Raw genomic sequence first — 19,502 nt, 5'->3', positions numbered from 1 at the left:
GAAATACATATATTGTATACATTAATGAGTTGAAAAAATGCACAATAAAAAATGAATTAAAAAAAGATATGCGTCAAAGTGACTTACATAAATGGTTCATTATTCTATCAATTTGTAAAGATTTGTTGCTCTCAGTTCTTTTGCAGATGCTATATTTTAGGGATTTATGATATCATTGAAGTTTATCAAGAAAAGTTTTAGAAATGAACAAGAAGAGGTGGGGTTTTCATAAATTTGTCCCAGTATATGTAACATTTTTCCATTTTGAGCAGTGCTCAACCAGCTCTTAACCAGCGATTTGAGTTCAAGTGGTACACTCCTTCAGTTAAAGCAGTCTTCCACTTGTTTCAAAAATATTTTGCGAGTGACAAAGAAAATGGAACATGTGTTGTTTTAATGTCTGCATTACAAGAGAAGTAGCACTTGGAAACATTTATTATAACACAATATACTCTATGGCTTTCTCAGCGTGTCAACATGCAGAGTTCCCATTGGCTGAAATCACAGGAACTTGTTGCTAAGTGACCGTAAATATACGCCATGGAGAGACTCACGGTAGGCTAAAATGTGCATTTAATTTTAATGAGGATCAAGCAAAACCTAGTTAGCAGCTGACTAATTGAGAGAGACTTAATTAAAATGTATTTATGTAGTTTGCCTTGGATCATTGTTTAATTAATCCGGAGTTTCAAGAGCTGCTTGTTTCCTTTCATTTCTCTCTTTGCTCTTCGTGTCTTCACATACCTGTTGTTCACGGTAACTTTTTTTTTCTTCTGAGATACACGCGAACAAGGACGTCCCAGGTGGAAGTAATGTAACACCCAAGTTCATTGATGCACCAAATCACGTGACTTGGCTCCTCCACTCCCGTGACACCTTCTTCCTGGTCCCGCCCCCGTCGGTCCACCCGGGGCGGTGGCGAGGTGGCGGCGGCAGCGAGTGTCAGGTGTCTCGAGCCCTCATCCACAAAGTGACTCAACGGAAGTTCGCACAGGTAAGACAGAACTCTAAGCAAGGACACGAAAGCATACAAAACTACCGCTAGGTCTGCGTTTAGCTTCACTCAACGTACAAAAACAAGTGCTTTATTTGGTGTAGGTTCAGATTTAGGTTGATTTTTGTTTTTAATAATTAAGCACATGTGCATACTCAGTCGTACTCTCGAGCTGAACAATGCGTAACCAACCCAGCTGCTGAGTTTGAGCTAAACTGGCATTCACAAACGTCTCTCCTCCAGTTTTCCAAGCGAGCGCCTACGCTGTCATACACCTGTAATTAAAGTGCTTCAAATAGCTTCACAGCAGGCCTGCCAGACTTAAACTCGTTTTGTTTTTTCCTCATTGAACTGCAAGGCTCACTTTTCATTTGTCCCGTTTCACCTATTTTTAATCCTCGTTTGCTGCCTCTTTGGTCAGTTGAGCAATGCCTACTTCTTCCTTCTCATGAGTCATTTCTAATCTGTGTCATGGTTACTTGTTATGGAGAATTTGGTTCAAAGTGACGGTTAAAGGTCAGTATCCACCTTTAACTGATAAGGTGAGATGAGAAGATGGTGAACTCTGGTGTTTAGGTGAGCAGATGTCATTGTAATGGTCTCGCCACCAATGTAGCTCACAATCTTTTTAAATCAGTGAAAGACTCTTAGGATTCTTTCTTCCTGTTTGTATTGATCATTAGTTCAATGCCCAGGTGTGTTGATTTTTATAAAAGATGACATCACCTGTTCTCATACAGATGTTTCGCTGCTAGGATGAAAGAGTTTCATTGCTGCCGGCTTAATCTCTAATGCTGATGGCTGACGTGTGTCTGTTCAACCAATTATATATATGTGTGTGGGAGTGTGTCGAGCATTTACTTCGTGGTTTCCACAAGATCAGCGAGGGTGGTCTGCTGATATAAAGTGTTAATTTTAGCTTCATTAACAGTCATAGTAGAGCATTATTTGTTTGTTTCCTTTTAGACAGGTTTCTAAATGAGGTCATGCTAAAGAAAGTGATGATCTAAAGTATTAAGGTTGTTTTCATACAGAGGAAAAGCCTGCTGTGATCACACCCTGTTTTATTCAAATCAGGTACATCACCTGCTGTCTCATGCTGTCCTGATTTACCTGACTTAAATTGAATCTTATTCACATGGAGGTCTTATTCTCCGTGTTACATTCAAGTTCATCCTCTGAAGCTGCGTGTGGATCAATTCCAGTTCCTCCAGTGCTTTGATCAGGTTGGGGAAACCAGATCACCTTGAGAAAGCCAACACAAACGTGAGAAACACCAGACTGAAATGTCCTGGGATCGAACCCGAGACCTTGTTGCTCTGAGGCAGCAGTGTTAATCACTGATTGACCGTGTCAACCAAAATCAAATTATAACAGAAGTTATCTCAGGGCACTCATCCTGTAAAAAGCCTGGAAAAGTTATGGAATTTTTTAAAAGAGTAATTTGTAGACCTTGAAAATTTTAAAAAGTACTTCCAAGTCAGAAAATTTTTGGAAAATGTATTTACATTGATTAAATTTGAGTGTTTGTGGCTCAGTTAAGATCAACTGAGAAAAATCTCTTAGTGACGACTGACTCAAGTCTAATTCATTTTCATGTTACATCAAACCACGTCGTGTAGAATCAATTGTAGTTAAATATTCACTGTAAGATACATAAACATGGATTTCTCAGTTCATTTTCATGTTCTATGTGTTTTGACAACAAACAAACTGGCTCTTGGCCAGGAAAACTGGTTTCCCAGGGGCGGCTCTTTACTGGTTTTGAACCAATCACTGCCTATGTTCAGGATGGGGTGGGGTGGGGGTGGGATCACCACTCATCCAAGACGTCCATCCTTCCATTTTCTACCGCTTATCCTGTTAAGGGTCCCGGGGGGCCGGAGCCTAGGGATCGGGCGCAGGGTTCACCCTGGACAGGTCACCAGTCCATCACAGGGCCAACATAGAGACAGACAACCATTCACACTCACAGTCACACCTACAGTCAATTTAGAGTATCAATCAGCCTCGTCCCCTCTTGATGTCTTTGGACTGTGGGAGGAAGCTGGAGTACCAGAGAGAACCCACACAGGAACAGGAGAACATGCAGACTCACACAGAAAGATCCTGTGATGGAGCCGGGGCTTGAACCCAGAACCTTCTTGCTGTGAGGGGACAGTGCTGACCACTGCACCACCGTGCCCTCATCCAATACATTTAAGTAGAGACTGAGCAGCCTCAACGTCATTCAGCATGTTTTTTTCTGAAGGCTGCCTTTTCTTGTTGCGTTTGCTTTTTGGGGGGATTAACGTTTGTGAGGTTAAATCTTAGCTGTGGTGCACAGAGGGGACATCCTCCTCATCTTGTGGTTCTGTGTGGAAGTCACGAAAAGGTGGAATAGGCAAAAGTGATGTTGTCAATCAATGTTTCATTAAAGATTTTGGAACTTTTTGTGTTTGTGTTATAGTTTTCATCTTTCCGTTTGTCAGTGAATAAAAAAAAAGTGAGTAAAGGAAGAAACATGGCTTCCCAGGCAGTAATTCAGTCGTTATCAGTCATGCAATCAGCAAATCAAGTATCAATAGAGTAAACCGACTTGCTCGTCAGGCCTCAAGGCCTTTAACACAGCAAACAGACCAAAGCTATTCAGGCCCAAGAAACGCACGAGTACAGGAGCTCTGTAACTGAACCATTGTGTTTACACAAAATGAGAAATTGTGAATATAAAAGGATTTTAATCAAATACGTCCTTCAGTTCAAGATTTTTTTCTAAAAAAAAAAAAAAAAAGCATTCGGCTGTATCTGAGTGTTGAGAGGCAATGTTGACTCATTTTAGTGCAAAGTCCACACACTACTTGTGGCCATCTGAGTGATGATGTAATAGGGCCACCTGAGCGAAATGGCCCATGTAGCTGGAGAACCAGTCAGTGATTAAAACAGACCAGTTATAATAAAGTGTCTGGGAGCACTGAGGGAGGGATCCATACCCTGACATTAGCTGGTCTGCCACACCACAACGTGATAACGTGCTCACATTCAGAAAATAAAAGCTCACCTATTTGCTGTTTCCATCTCACGATCAAGCAGCAGAAGCTGGAGAGCAAGTTTGAACCTGTCGGGCTTGAGTTTCTAAGTGACACACTGTGTGTGTGTGTGCGTGCGTGCGTGCGTGCGTGCGTGTGTGTGTGTGTGTGTGTGTGTGTGTCTGCGTGCGTGCATGAGTGCATACAGTTCATGCGCATGCTCTCTTTGGTATGCCAGGTTGAAGGCATGTACCAGAGGTAAACTGACGGTGAAAATGTTATAAACTTGAGCATTTCTCTTTTCAGACAGCAGATCAGTTCTGCATACACAAATCTAAACTCTGGCCTGCCAACAACACTCTCAAGAGAGTGTTAATGTCAAAATGGATTTCTTTTTTCCATGTGAACGGGCTCTTAGATCCTTGTTTGATGTTACACTTTAACGATAGTTGTTTCTCTTGGATAGAGAAAACCATTTGTGCATGTCAAGTTGCTCCAGGCAGATGAAAAGTGAACTGACTGACAACAAAGTGAAGGAGACGACCATTTTACTCTTTTTCCATAATGCAAGAAAGTGAATTTAAGATTAGTGATGGTTAATAAAACTGACTGCTGCTGGGGTGAGTGTTTGTGTAAAAATCTGTTGTTGTCATAATACATTGCGCCTTTTGGGTGTGTTTGTGTGTTTCAAGCATTCAGGTAGTTCCCAGAAATGGAAAGTGCTCCGTTCAAACGTCGGTCCTGGGCGACACAGTCTTTACGTGTCACTGCCAGGGAGCTGTCGCTGGTCAGCGGCCGAGGAAAAAACAATGCCATCGCTGAACGCTTCTCCAAGTGAGTAACACCGTGTTTTCAGTCATACCTGACATCCTGGGTCATGCTATTAATGTTCTGAGTGCAACATGGAAATAGACTGACATGTTTAGATCAGTCTGAGAGTGTGACCCCCTCCTGGGATGAAGGTCACCCCTCCTTTGTGTACTTGCTTAGTTTGCAACATACCTGGATGACATTAAGATCATGATTATCTTATTTAATCCCAGAGCCAAAGACGGTTAATATTGCTATTGTACTTCAGACTACACTCAATACAAAATAATGTTCTGTCCTGAGGCTTTATTATAAACTTTGTGTTTCTGGAAAAGTGGAGAAACTTTCTGCCTTCAGACTTACTTGTCAGTGTTGGAAATACCTTTAAGTAAAATGTACACACACACACACACACATATAAAGATATATATATATATATATATATATATATATATATATATATATATATATATGTTTGGAAGACACTTAGCTGCTGAACAATATAAAGCCAAATTCTCAAAATATTTACATAAATATTTATTTCTCAGTTAATTGTAAAGGTTCCATGAACTTTGTGTACCCTCATTTTAACTGTTCAATTATCCTCTGATATATTAAAAAAAAAAAAAACTTTATTTTTTAATTATTGAATTATTTTTGTGTTTTCAAACATCTGATGTTTTGGCCATCATTTAAGGGCGTGTGCTGATTCTGCTTTTAATGAAAATGCCTTTTCTGATTTGCATGCCCCTCCCTCATCCATTGACTTTATGCATCATAGACCCATAACAACAACATTTTGGAAAGCAGGGTGCATTTGCATGATTAAATTATTTACTAGCACTCATTAGCCAGTTCAGCTGGTGCTCCGTCAGGATGGGACTCTATTCACACCCAGCCTTATTGGCCAATGTAAATGTCAATCAAAATTGGCAACAGGTACCTCAGTAGCTTCATTGCTTTACTGGAAATGTGTAAATATGCTTAAATAAATAACATTTTTATTCAATGTGACCTTAAAAAATCAACCGAACATACAAGAGGTGTAACAGAATTACATTAAAACTTAATTAAAGCGATTCAAAGTTTTAAAAAAAAAAAGGCCTTCTCAATTTATTGTTGTGCTTGACTTTTCCAGGTACCAGAGAGCTGCCGAGGAATCAAGTGCAGAGAAGAAAAAAGGAGTAAGTGTTTTGTTAAGATTTCAAGCAGTGTGGGAGAGATCTGAGCTGATAAACATCACACATCTTAGATATCTGAACTACAAGTGCAGGAGATGTGCAATTTGATATGGACAAATAGACAGACCCATGAACCGTGCCAACAACACACCGACTGGGTAATTTATCTTCCCTGGCTGACCTCTCATTGGCCACTTGTTGCAATGGGCTGACTATCAAACCCATAATCCTTCTACAGTCAGTTTAATCCCCTGGCAATGGTCCCAACTGTAGTTCAGCTGCTTTGTCTGTGTGAAAGACCGATAAACAAACCTGGACTAAGATTAAATGGGGAACTGATCAGCTGATATCATGAAGAAAACCAAGGTATCGTGTGTGTGTGTGTGTGTGTGTGTGTGTGTGTGTATGTGTGTGAAGTCTTCACGATCATGCTGGTTGTGACACTGAGGTGATGGAATTGCTGTCTTAAGGTGGAGTGGGATATCGATGCAACTGTATTTCTTGACTTAATTTTTATTCGGCAAATTTATCTCAAATGATAATTTATCCTACAAATGTGCATTTTAGTGGGGTTCATCAAAGTTAGCAATTGATTTTTAGGAACAGTGAGGTATTGCATGAGCCGACACAACAATTACGGGGATGCAGAACTGTAGTTACAATAATACATAATACAATACGTGGGTCCTGAATGAGCCGCCTAAGAGACCATCTGCTGACTGTTTCTAAGTGACACACACTCTGTGTGTGTGTGTGTGTGTGTGTGTGTGTGTGTCAGGTGTTCCCCCTGTTGCGGGGACATAAATCTAAACACTGTCATGGAAAGACCCAAAGATGTAGGTCATCACATTTTGAAGTGAGGAACTGCTGTAAGGTTAAATTGTACAATTGGCACGTAGTAGTCAGGGTAACGTCCTCTGTTGTGGTGGATGCGAGTGTGTGTGGTTGGGAGGGTGGTAACAATTTTTCAGACACATTATATTTAAAATCTGTTCTACCAAATCTTAATGAAATATAGATGACAGCTCCTTGCCCTCACTGCAAGATATGATCAGAATATTCACTGATAATGTGCACAAAGCTCATCTGGGAAATTAGGTTTGCCCATTCTCCCTCTTTTCATGTGATATTAGAAATTGAGTCTACACACAGCAGGGCTCCCACGGGTGCTGGGGGTCCCTGAAAACCCTTGCATGTTAAAGTTCAATTTGTTAAGATTTCAAAAGTGTTTGAACCTCTTTTGAAATTGTAATTTCATTACTTTCCTGACTGTCAGTCGGCATCTGGAAACTTGGATTAAACCTGAAGCCTGATTTGAAATGCAGCACTGCAGGTTTTAAATCTGTAATTAGCATCCTGTCAGAGCACATCAGTGATGTAGTACACGGTATCCAGTCACATGTGCAATTATGTACCATAAGTTGTTGAAGTCATTTTTTGAGTTGTTATCATTAATAGCACAGATAAGGTGTGGAAAAAAATCCCTCTGAAACACCTCATTAAGACTTCAAGGTCTTGGAAGAACACCAAAGGAAAATAAATCATGCTGTGATTTGGTTTACAAAACTGTTCATATTTGGAGAATTTTTGTTGTTGTTGTCCAATACTGTCAAGAAAGCTTTAAAATATACCTTGAAATACTTCTGACATGCTTGAATTTGTTTAAAAACCCAGAAACCCACTCTGAGTGGTTCTGGTTATGTGTGTGGCTGTGGTTCAGGAGGTAGAGGGGTGCGTCCCCTGATTTCTCTGTTGGCAGTTCCACTCCCAGCTCCTCCTGTCCATGTGTCAAACAACCCTAAGTGATCCTGATGGGTGGGACTGTGGCATGCATGGCAGCTGCGGTGTCATCAGTGCGTGAATGGCTGAAGGAGATGCAGTATTGTAAAGTTCTTTCAGTACTGTCAAGGTAGAAAACCCTATGTAAATGGAGCCCATTTATCTGGGGGTGCAGCTGGTCACGTTTTGTGTCTGTGGGACAGCCTTCCAGCACCAAGACAATGAGCCGGTTCACTCTGAGTCATCTATCGCCTCATTTCAACCAACCAGAGTTGGTGGTCTGGTCCAAAATATATTCAAGGCATCCATGATTGTACAATAAAGAGTTAACAGTCAGTGAATCATGCCATTTCCTGCTCTAGTTCCTTGGGTACTTTGCCTCTCTCTCCTTCCTGGTGTTAAAGGGGCTGGACTAACTTACAAGCATATTTAGTCTAGTGGCGAACATCTGGGAGAGCTCTACTCCTCACTGTCTGTCAGCTCACTCATCTCTAGAAGGGGACCAGCCAAAAGGACTCGCTCTTTCCTTGCTGTCTGTTTGTTTTTACTTCGCCTGGCCACTTCATCGCACTCAAAGGTTTATTTATTTATTTCCTTTTTGCTAACAAATGGGTAAAAACTTGTCACTGTCCAGCTCTTTCCGTTCACCCTGGTCTTGCCTCACAAAGGCAGTGATTGTGCCTCCGTTTTTTTTTTGTCCACTGTGGGGTTTTTATCTCTTTTGTTCAGTCCTTTATGTTTGACTTTTCTGTGTGTTTCTCTCTGTGTGCATGTTAATAGAATATATTCACGGATTTACCAGATGTATTAGAGGGTGTCCTCATATAATATGCTATCGCTAAATGATGTTTATTTCTGGAGGAGTTGTGCCTTAACAATACAAAAGGATCCCTACAAAAGCACACATTGTTCACAAAGATTTATTAGCCTTTTGGTTTACTCATATGAGGTTGATTTACACACGCGTCCAGATTCTCTTTCTTCAAATTGTCATTCCTCTTTCCTAACTGAGGAAGTCCCTGCGGTTCACACAGCAGCAGTGTGCCTCCTGTTGTTCTGCTTAGTCGTCATGAATGGCAGAGTGGTGAACAGAGCCCTCCTCAGTGATTTTTGGGGAAAGGTGAAGTTGTTGTGCGGAATGGAATGCAGCTGAAAAATCTGCCTGCATGCTCAGCCCTGCTATCTCCATCTAGAGCCGATCGTTGCCTTTAACAGGCTGCAGAGGAAGATCCACCTCAAGGACTGACTTTCAACAGCTGTTCAGCTTATCTGCCAGGAAAAGCCGAGAGCAGATTCTGGCATTTCCTCCACTTTGTCATACTGGTGTTTTAATAAGCGTTGTTGGTGACAGAATACAGCTGCTGCTGCTTTTGTGTGTGAATTCCTTTTCATTTCAACCTTGGAATTGAACTGTGATAATCTCTCTCCTTCCAGTCATTTGAGATCACGGCACCCTCCCTGAGGTCAAACAACCTGAATGCTCTGAAGAAGCGCTGGGAGCAGGCAGGTAGCCTCGACCAAAACAAACCTACATCTCTGACATATTCCAGCTCTCGCAACACACCTCCCATCCTGGCCAGGCCTCCCTCTATCAGTGAGCAGCCCCCTCCATTAAAGAGTCCGGACCTGCCGAGCCCTCTGGAAGGCCAACTGAGAGCCACTTGTGTCCAGCACCAGCAGCCCCCAGCAGCTCCAGTAAGCGAACAGCTGAGAGGGATGGATGGGGATGAGCTGATGCAGAGCAAAAGACCTGAAAAGTTTGAAGAACAAGTTCCAACCAGCCCCCGTGCCACCTATGAAAAACCCAGAGTGCCACTGAACAACCTGAAGATGAAATTTGAGAAGCCGGACAACACCACAGGAAAGGTGAAAATGTAGTTTATTAAATGACAATTGCATACAAAGTCAGTATAGAACAGCCCTTTCACTGTCAGCCTCGTACCATTGTACATTTCTGACATTATTAATCCACTTCATTCATTCAGAAAAGACCAAAGATTGCTGGTAAACTGCCACATAAGGCTACAAAAATCTATTATTTTGTTATTACAATGATGGAAAAAGTAAAGAGTGCCAATTAAGTCTAACTTTCCTTGCTTCACCCTGCCCTCTTTCAAAAATGAATGTGTAAAACCTCCCAGTTTTGCTTGAACCCTTTCTGAAATCATTTATAGAGTATCGAAAGTGTTGCCGTGTGATTTTCTCCTGCACTGCTCCATATTTCTGTTTGTGCAGAGGCATGAGTTGAGGTCATATTTGTTTGTGTGAATGTGTCATGAATGAGGCCCCTTCTTTATTGCCAGCTTGTCCAGCTGTGCATCTACTCACATGTTTCTCAGGCATTAACTGTACCCAGAATGTTGATGGTGGGATTTACTGTGCTGATGTTGGTCAAGTTTGTTAAACATTCTTAAATTCTTCCCGCCGTCTTAGTGAAAAGGGACTACTGTTTTTCTAACATGAGGTTCAGGGTTCATAGGGTCATGAAACAACCTGGAGAAATCATGGAATTTGAAAATGGCCATTTCCAGGACTTGAAAAGTATTTAAATAAGGAATAAAGTAAAGAAAATTCTAAAAAAAAAAATTGGAAAGGTTCTGCAAATTTGCTTCATGTATACGTGTAATTGGACTATACACGTGTAGTTAAGTTAAGATCAACTTTGGAATTAAAGATCATGCAACGTGATGTCAATTTTAGTAAACTACTCAGATAAATTTTGAAATGGATTTCTCCGTTGACTTGTATCTCTAAACAGCTGATTCATGAAAATATTCCCCTAAGTCATGGAAATGTCATTTACCAGTTATAACGTGCACAGACTCTTGGGCTGAGCTCTGTCCTGCGTAACCCAACGTTGCTTTCGTGTCCACAATTAGTTTTAATGGCAGAGGAAACCTTATCAGCACATACGGTCATTTAAACCTCATTTACAAGCCTTGTTGTTGTGCTCTGTTTGCTTGCTCTGTAATTTTCCTGCCTTACAGGTAACCATAAACTAAACAGAGCACACATACAAGGACAGGAACATGCTACTGACCATAATGAGAACTTAGCAGTCTTCTCAGATCTGCTCAGTCCCTCTGTTCAAATTTTGTGATGTAAATTTCTTCACTTCTCTAAAACCCGTTTTCTGCCCTTTGACTCCCCGTCTCTCCCACTCTCTGCTCAGAACAACAAGCACTCATCTCCTCACCTTCCATAAGTGAGGAATGTAGGAACATTCCTGACCGGGGGCTGTTTCATTCTTCAGACCACCTCAGTTCTCATTCATTTCTATCCTGCAGTTTTCAAGCGCCACCTGTCCCTGTTGTAATTGTGGAGTTCCGCACCAATTCAGGATGTTGTAGAGCCTGAGTAGTTTCACTAACATCACTATATGACTACAGGAGGAAACACACCATTGAGTGAAGAGCAGAAGTAAAAGTGTGGTGAATATTTACTTGCTAGACTTTGTAACAGTGGTCTGTGACTGATATTCAGTGCCCTGTTACTGGAGTCTTGAGTGAGCGTTTCAATTCTGTTGGTATTTCGATTTTTGTGGCTCAAGAAGACCAACAGCTTGATTTAACAGGCCCATACTCTTTCCACTCCAGTATCCAGAATAACTGCTGAGCCAAACTGGTCTGCTCATGGCATTAGTGACACATGGCCATACACACACACACACACACACACACACACACACACACACACACACCCTTATTGTTTGTGATTAATACCCAGTGGAATAGTCTTGGTTCTCTGGGCTGGTGTGTTGGTAGCTGTCCATGCCTGTTATTCTGGTTATTACCTGATAATAAAAGGACACCACCATTAGTTGCCTGTCTTTTTCGTAACTCCACCTCTGGACTACCCGTCGTTTAAGAAGGCTAATTTACTGTAGAGCACAATTGTTGCTGGAATGGACAAAGTGTCCACCTATAATGAGTCATTGTACTTGACTTGGTTTTTGCTGATATTTGGGAAATATGTTCCAGTGACAAGGTTAAAGTATTACTTCACCCAAAAAGTTTTTAATTTCCCTTTTGATGACTCACCGTTTTAAGTCGCAAAGCCGAGTTTTCCACCCTCCATGACTTATTGGTGACACAGAACATGCCAGACACATCATTCTAGCTTGAAGGTAACACAGACCAATGGCAAACAACAGCAAATATCTCAAGTGCATCATACAATCTAGTCCAAGTCTTTTTTTTCATCCAGCTGTATGCTCAACACTTTGATTTGTTATGAAGACACTCAAACCACAACATTCCAGTTCAGCAGATTCACCAACTGCATGAGCTGATCACGGTTGTGCCACACCAGAAGTGTTGTATTGAGTTTGTTCTAAGCTCGAATCAAAGTGTTTGAGGAGAAGCAATCATAAAGCTGGATAAAGAAGGCTTGAATTATACTGAACAAAATCTGTGATTCCTTCACGTCACAGGTACATCTTAACATCCTAATGCTTGGACATTTGTCCCTCTTAAACTGATTGTGCACAACCTTCAGCTGAGCTATTGTCACAAAATTCAACCAGGATTTTATGAGAGTGCAGGGTTTATGTTGTAATTGTATAGCAGGAAGGCAGTAAAGTTTGTGGAAGTGGCCTGTGAATAATGATAATGTTGCAGATAAATAAATGCAGTGACTGATTCATGTCAGTGGAAAACAGGAAGTTTATTGTACCCATTTTGTTTACTGGCCCTCTGGTCTCACACATCTCCTCCGTTCACTCCTCCAGGCTGGCAGGAGCACACTGTGCAGCTCCTCATCAGAGGATATGGACCAACATGGCGGTAAGATTTGCTGTTAAATGGAGCCATCATTTCTGTGAGTTTCTTGCAGATCACAATAAAAGATGTCTATGTTGCTGTCTTTATAGGTGTGTCTGACAGGATGCTGGAGAAGATTTCCCTGAGGGAGAAGATGGCCAAGTACCAGGCTGCTACTTCTAAACAAGGCACCACACCAGCTGTGAGTTCATACGGCAGAAACTGAATAAAAATCATATTCAACGTGCAAAACTACAAGAATATATTCTCTTTAAAATCAGATTGAAACATGAGCCGCCTGTGGGTTCACGGTGAATTTCAATGTCATATTGTAATGTTCTTTAAAAACGCTCCTCTGGACATTTTTCAGTGTCATCTTCCTAATTCCTCTAGGGAATAATAATGATTTTACCAAGAGACATGCCTTATTACCTTTTTGTTAAATGTCTTAAATGTCTCGGCTATCCACAGCTTTTGCCGATCAGTATGTAAAGTCACATGAAAGTCATGCATTGATGAAATGAATCGTTCACAAATTATATAAAAAACAAACCTTGTTGATACCTTCAAATTTTTCAAACGCTCTAAAATAACTGGATTATCACACACCATCTTTTAAGATGGATGAGGCCAAAATAAGTTTGACAACCACACGAGTTTATCATTGAGGCAACAATGTGATTTATGGTTCTTACTCAGGAGAACCGGCTACTATTATTACTGTATATCTTTTGTGTACCCCTTCCCTCATTTTAAAATCTTCCGTCTCACCTTCCTGAAGTAACAGCAAGTTTTGTTTTCTTTCTCCGTGTGTCTCCAGGGTCTGAGCCCAGAGGGGCCTTCCCCCAAAACATCTGTAGCCATAAATCAGAAACACATACCTGCTCCTGAGTGTAATGGTAAGTTGTAGTGATACTTAGTGGAGACATATGTCCCTCTCCTTGCTGACACAGTATTATTACTACATTAATAAAAAAGTCAACTGTTGTTAGCACTAGCTTCCTCTATTTTAGCTCACTTGTAAAATTATATTTTTTTTGTCTTGTTTGGAGGCCACAGTTAAAGGAACATACTGACTTTTTGGGAAATATGCATACTTATCATCCACCAGAGCCAGAGGAGAGGATAGAAACTTCTCTCCTCTGTGTGTGCAGTGGAGAACTGAGACCCACAGAGACCAGCTGAATGCTACTTAGCTTAGCACAATGAATGGAAGTAAATGAGCATGTGAGCATACCTCTGTCTTACTCCTCGGTGTATCCTGATTCAAACAGATCAGGTTCAGGATTTTGGTTTGTGTCGGCCATGATTCGTAGAAGCAGTCGCTCGTGTAGACATCAACTAGTGTTATGTTTTGTTGGCTTAGGTTTTGTGGTGCTACGTCAAATCACTACACTCAGGAAAGTAGGAAGAAAATAATTAGACTATGTCTCAGATTCTGGAATAACATTGTCCCATACATATTTTTTTCATAGTGAATGTTTAAGTATTATAATTGTACTAATGCAGACAAAGACAATTTTTAAAAAAAAAAGTTTGTGTTGTGCTAAGCTAACTAGTGGTCAGACTGTCTCTGGGTCTCAGCTTTCTGCTGCACGCACAAGGAGAGAAGCTTCCATCTTCTTACCTGGCTCTGCAGAAAATGGCAAATAAGGGTATTTCCCAAACCTTTGGCATGTCCCTTAAAGCTTTTACTTTGACTTGATTTCACCTGCAGCTGATTCCAGATGCATCATTGGGATTCGTTAGTGATACCACAAATGTCGCTCTTTTACTGTGTTATCATTGAAATACCAATTTTATGTAAAATCCTTTAATTTGCATCTTCGTTGTCGTCCTCCTCCCCCGCTTAACCGGATCCGGGTCGCGGGGGCAGCAGCCTCAGCAAGGAAGCCCGGACTGTCCTGTCCCCAGCCACTTCCACCAGCTCTTCCAGGAGAATCCTGAGGCGTTCCCAGGCCAGCCAAGAGATATAACCCCTCCAGCGTGTGCTGGGTTGGCCCTGAGGCCTCCTCCTCCTCCTCTACCTGGAAGACCTCCTGAGAGAGGCGTCCAGGTCGCATCCTCACCAGATGTCCGAACCACGTCAACTGATTCCTTTCGATGTGGAGGAGCAGTGGCTCTACTCTGAGTCCCTCCCGAATGACTGAGCTTCTCACCTTGTCTCTAAGGGAGAGCCCAGCCACTCTGCAGAAGAAACTCATTTCAGTTGCTTGTATTCGTGATCTTGTTCTTTTGGTCATTGCCCAAAGCTCATGACCATAGGTGAGGGATGGAATGTAGATTGACAGTGAAATTGAGAGCCTCGCCTTTTGGCTGAGCTCCCTCTTTACCACAACGGACTGGTTTAGCACCCGCATCACTGCGAATGCCGCCCCAAGCCACCTGTCAATGTCCCGCTCCATCCTACCCTCACTCGTGAACAAGATCCCAAGATACCTAAACTCCCCCACCTGAGGCAGGACTTATCCCCGACCTGGAGTGGGCAGGCCACCCTTTTTCAGCTGAGGACCATGGCCTCAGACTTGGAGGTGCTGATTCTCATCCCTGCTGCTACACACTCTGCAGCGAACTGCCCCAGCAAGAGCTGGAGGTCGTGGCTTGATGGTGCTAACAGGACCACATCATCCGCAAAAAGCAGAGACGACATCCTTCTGCCACCAAACTTGACCCCCTCCACCACCTGGCTGCGCCTAGAAATTCTGTCCATAAAAGTTATGAACAGAACCGGTGAAAAAGGACAGCCTTGGTGGAGTCCAACCCTCACTGGGAACAAGTTACTGCCGGCAATGTGAACCAGACTCTCACTCCTCTGGTAGAGAGACTGAATGGCCCTTTGTAAGGGGCCATCCACCCCATACTCCTGGAGTCCCCTCCACAGGGTGCCCCTGGGAACATGGTCATAAGCCCTCTCCAAATCCACAAAGCACACGTGGACCGGTGGGGCAAACTTTCAGGCCCCTTCCAAGCACCCATGAGGGTGGAGAGCTGAGCCACGGTTCCACGGCCGTGATAAAAACCACATTGCTCCTACTCAATCTGAGGCTCGACTATCGTCCTGTCCCTCCTCTCCAGTACCCAGTCCAGTACATAGACATGTCCAGGGAGGCTGAGTAGTAATTTGCGTATTATTTATCTTAAACTATGAGATAGTTTGTTGTTTTCATATTTGCACTCGGAATGACTTACGTGTGTTATGAAATGCAAAATACAACAATAACTGCTACTAACTTCTGCACCCAGACTTAGGTGCTTTCCTCAGTAGACCTCAGAGGTTGAAGGCAGAAATATGTTGACTGTGTTTTGCTTGTTTCAGGGAACAGCAGTGAGCCACCCAAAGCATCAAGGGTGAGTCCATCACCACCACAAACAGTGCACAAACATTAAGTATTAAAAAATGAAAATCATGCTGAGTTTGGATCTAAGTGGCTTTATTTGCCCGCGTAGAAGTTCTGCCCAGCTGCAAAGGAGACGTGTGTTGCTTGTCTGAAAACGGTGTACCCGCTGGAGAGACTCGGAGCTCTTCAGCATGTCTACCATAAAAACTGCTTCCGCTGTGTTCACTGCAACACAAAGCTCAGGTTTGAGATGCAATACTACATATATTTTACAAACCACCTCTCATTGGTTTACTATTAAAAAAACAAAAAAACGATTGGTGTAAATTGGCCACCAAATTATCTGACACCCAATGTTTAATTCTCTCTCTTTTTAGTCTTGGCAACTATGCCTCTCTGCATGGCAGCGTGTATTGCAAGCCTCATTTCAGCCAGCTGTTCAAAGCCAAGGGCAACTATGATGAGGGCTTTGGCCATCGGCCTCACAAGGAGCTGTGGGAACCCCGAGCTGACGGAGATGAAGGTGGGGAAATGGTGAAGCCGAAAGACGAAGTGAGACCAACAGCAGTGACGCGTCCCAAGGAGAGTGTCTCAGACATCCAGCCAACGTCCCCCCAGGTCAAAGTCACAGACCTGACGGCCTTAATGGAGACTCGTGTGCAAACTCCCTCTGGTGAGAAGCATTCGTCTACAGAGAGGCTAGCGGAAACACGCAGGCTGAGGATTGCCTGGCCTCCTCCTGCTGACGAGGGCCACTCTGGAACACCCCTAAGTCCAGTCACAGAAGGGGCTCCTTCGGGCCGGCCTTGGAGAGCCAAGTGGCCCCCAGAGGATGAGTCACCAGCTTCATCGTTCCAGAGCTCTGAGAGAGATGAACTGAAGAGCCTGAGGAGGAGCTCTTCTCTCAAGGAGCGCAGTCGTCCTTTTACAATCGCAGCCAGATCCAGCAGCACCACAGCAGGCCCAGGGCCCAGAGAGCCTCGCCGCCCTCTCAAGTCCTTGCTGGAGTGGAGAGCATCACTGGAGGAACAAAGCTCATCTGAAGAAAAACTCAGGGAAAATAAACCAGAGTCAGAGAAGGTGAAACCGCAGGAAACAGAGCAGACGACACCTCCACTTGCAAGTGAAGATGCCGCAAGTACAAATAAAACCATCCCAGAGGAGGATGTGGAGCCTCAGCAAGAGCAGGAGCAAAGAGATGAAAAAGCTCAGAGAGGAAATGCAGCAGCAGACAAGATGGCGGCGGAAGATGGTTCTCTCAGAAGCAGCTCTCCAGATGTCTCAGCATCCCCCTCTCCGCCTCTGCAGCCCAAACAGAATCGTGCCTCTCAGGATGTGGGCTTCTGGGAAGATGACAAGGAGGGAAGTGATGGCGAGGAGCTGAGTGCAGAGGATATAATCAAGAGAAACCGCTACTACGAGGAGGACTCAGACTCATAGGAACATCTCACGGTCACCCTGTCGCATCATCCACCACATAACACTTTCTCAGTTCTGATTATAAATTTAGCTTCGCTAGATTTGAGTAGATTCAAACATATTTAATAGGTTGTGTTTATGCATATAGATGCCTCTAATTCTCAAGGTTAGTTTCGGTTAGGTTTTGTGTTGTTGTTTTTTTTTACATTTTAATGTTTAATACAGCTTTTATATGACTCCTGATTATACTGGAAGGTGGGTCTCCGGTCAAATTACATTGTTGCATCTCATATTATATTGTATACATCATCCATGGCAATTTACTTATACTTCATATATTGAGAAAACCTCCCCAATATACTTTTATGTGCTGCTTAAAATGTATTTTAATTACAGGCAGCGCCAGCCTGCATCAACCAGCAATCACAAGTACATCAAAGAGCTGTAGAGCCTGTAATCGCAGAAAGTCACACTAGAACTGTCTTTCAAGGGTACTGTTGCAAAATAGAATAAATGCACTTTATAATTTCGAATTGGAGGGGGGAAAAAATCAAATTGCACCCATGTAAGTACCAGGTTACATGGGACACTGGTACTGTGACTCTAGAAGTTCAGTATTTTTCTACAATTCTGCTAACAGAGGCATTGAGGTGACTGGAAGGGATTTTTCTCAGGCGAAGTCCTGATGTATTATAAAATTAAATGAACATACAATCTTGCAGGGTTTGGAAAAATGATATTTGATTGATTTTCTTATCTTAATCACAGGTCGCCATGTGAAGTGGCCTTATCTTGTAATGGGAGCTCACTATGGTTCAGTAGGGGAAGGTGTCATTTAACGCGTGAAAGCTTCTGTAACTTGAGTTGAGATTCTCTTACCACTATTTCTATAAATTATGACAAGCTAACACACCCACGATCATTTTATTTTCACTCTTTTATACCACTGAACACCAACATTTGGGGCCTTCTCTGCGTGTTGTCAGCCTTGCAAAACCTAGTTTATAATGTATGTAAAACACAATTATTAAGTGCCACTGAATATACAGTATGTTTGCACTGCATACCTAATGATGTGTATATTGAGACGTTGCTCTCTCCAGTCTAAACTGTTATTGAGACAAATTAAATTGAGAGTTTGCACAAACGGGATCGTGTTTGTTTGTTTTTTTTCCACCCATCAGATGCAGCGGGTCCTCGATGGGAAGGAACAACACTTTGAATTATCACACACTTCAAAGTGAAGCCCCTCACCAGTCTCGTAACACAGGGTTCATCTTTAATCTGTCACTCACTACAGGACATTTTTGCCTTGCACCATTTTCTTTTTTGACTGACAACTGGACATCATGGCAGGACTAATAAAGCAGTACCAAGCCATCCATCCACTTATCCAAAATGAGGTGACAGGGGAAGCAGCTGAATGGGGGATACCGGGCATTTCCAAGCCAGTGTGGAGATGTAAGCCGTCCACCTACACCTCGGTCCACCCATGACCCTCTCCAAGCTGGACGTGCCTGGAGCAGCTCCCTAGGCCCAATATCTTAATATTTTAAAATGGTGTTAATTTACGAGGAGCTCAAACCAAACAAATAGTTCTGGATTTTTTTTTTTAAATCCCATTGGGCATAATAACCGTAATAATAGTAACTTAATTATAGAGAACTTTTTCATAATGATACAAAGTGCTTTACAAGATTAAAGAGCAAAAAGCTAGAAACAAAAGATATAAAAGGTCTAAAACAAAACAGAGCAGAGGTTATTTAAAAGGCAGTGGATGATTCAGAACTCACATCAGATACAACAATGTTTATAAAATTATGTTTTGAGCTGGGATTGAAAGGCAAATCCAGAACTTGCCGGTCTGATCTCCTGAGGGAGCCTGTTCCAGAGAGTGGGAGCCATCACTGAATGAGCCCAGTCACCCTCGCTGGGAGCAGCCTTGGCTGAGGCACTTGGGTCGTACCTGGCATGTTCGGTACAAGGAGGTCAGAAATAGAACTCGGAGCAAATCCAGAGAGCCTTAAAAGTTACTGATAAAATCTTGAAATGAATTCAATGCAGGGATGCTAAAATCAGGGTGATGTGGTCTCTTCTTTTTATTTTTTTGCTGAGGAGTCTGAAAAATCCAGAGATTTATACCACAGGTATTTGCTGTAAATTCTTTAGTGGATTTACACACAGCACATCCCACCCATCCATCTGCTTATCCGTTA

General features: G+C 42.5%; 1 protein-coding gene across 2 annotated transcripts; it reads left to right on the top strand.

The window, feature by feature from the left end:
• Positions 1–784: 784 nt before the first annotated feature.
• Positions 785–18,493, top strand: LOC147267927 (LIM domain and actin-binding protein 1-like). Of its 2 annotated transcripts, XM_086199057.1 has the most exons (10): positions 785–994; positions 4,692–4,833; positions 5,948–5,993; positions 9,204–9,635; positions 12,499–12,553; positions 12,640–12,731; positions 13,350–13,428; positions 15,846–15,877; positions 15,977–16,110; positions 16,245–18,492. In XM_086199057.1, exons 2-10 carry the CDS (start codon positions 4,712–4,714, stop codon positions 17,305–17,307), a joined length of 2,055 nt encoding a protein of 684 aa, XP_086055183.1. In that variant the 5' UTR covers positions 785–994; positions 4,692–4,711; the 3' UTR covers positions 17,308–18,492. The 2 variants fall into 2 exon arrangements, with proteins under 2 accessions (XP_086055183.1, XP_086055184.1); XM_086199058.1 differs by lacking the exons at positions 785–994; positions 4,692–4,833; positions 5,948–5,993 and adding an exon at positions 6,246–6,356 and having other exon boundaries at positions 16,245–18,493.
• Positions 18,494–19,502: the final 1,009 nt, after the last annotated feature.

The sequence above is a fragment of the Aulostomus chinensis genome, chromosome 3 (genome assembly GCF_037954235.1).
Source record: "Aulostomus chinensis isolate RoL2024-O1b breed Wild chromosome 3, RoL_Achi_v1.0, whole genome shotgun sequence".
NCBI classification, from domain to species: Eukaryota; Metazoa; Chordata; class Actinopteri; order Syngnathiformes; family Aulostomidae; genus Aulostomus; species Aulostomus chinensis.
The sequence above is the reverse complement of the archived record's forward strand: the minus strand, read 5'-3'. Positions and strand labels throughout refer to the sequence as shown.

What these genes read in the sequence shown, in the direction of transcription:
- LOC147267927 (XM_086199057.1), top strand. Translation starts at nt 4,712, where the DNA reads ATGGAAAGTGCTCCGTTCAAACGTCGGTCCTGGGCGACACAGTCTTTA. An exon ending in GGATATGGACCAACATGGCG is followed by an intron (nt 12,554 to 12,639) that starts GTAAGATTTGCT and finishes CTGTCTTTATAG; the next exon opens with GTGTGTCTGACAGGATGCTG. An exon ending in AACAAGGCACCACACCAGCT is followed by an intron (nt 12,732 to 13,349) that starts GTGAGTTCATAC and finishes GTGTGTCTCCAG; the next exon opens with GGTCTGAGCCCAGAGGGGCC.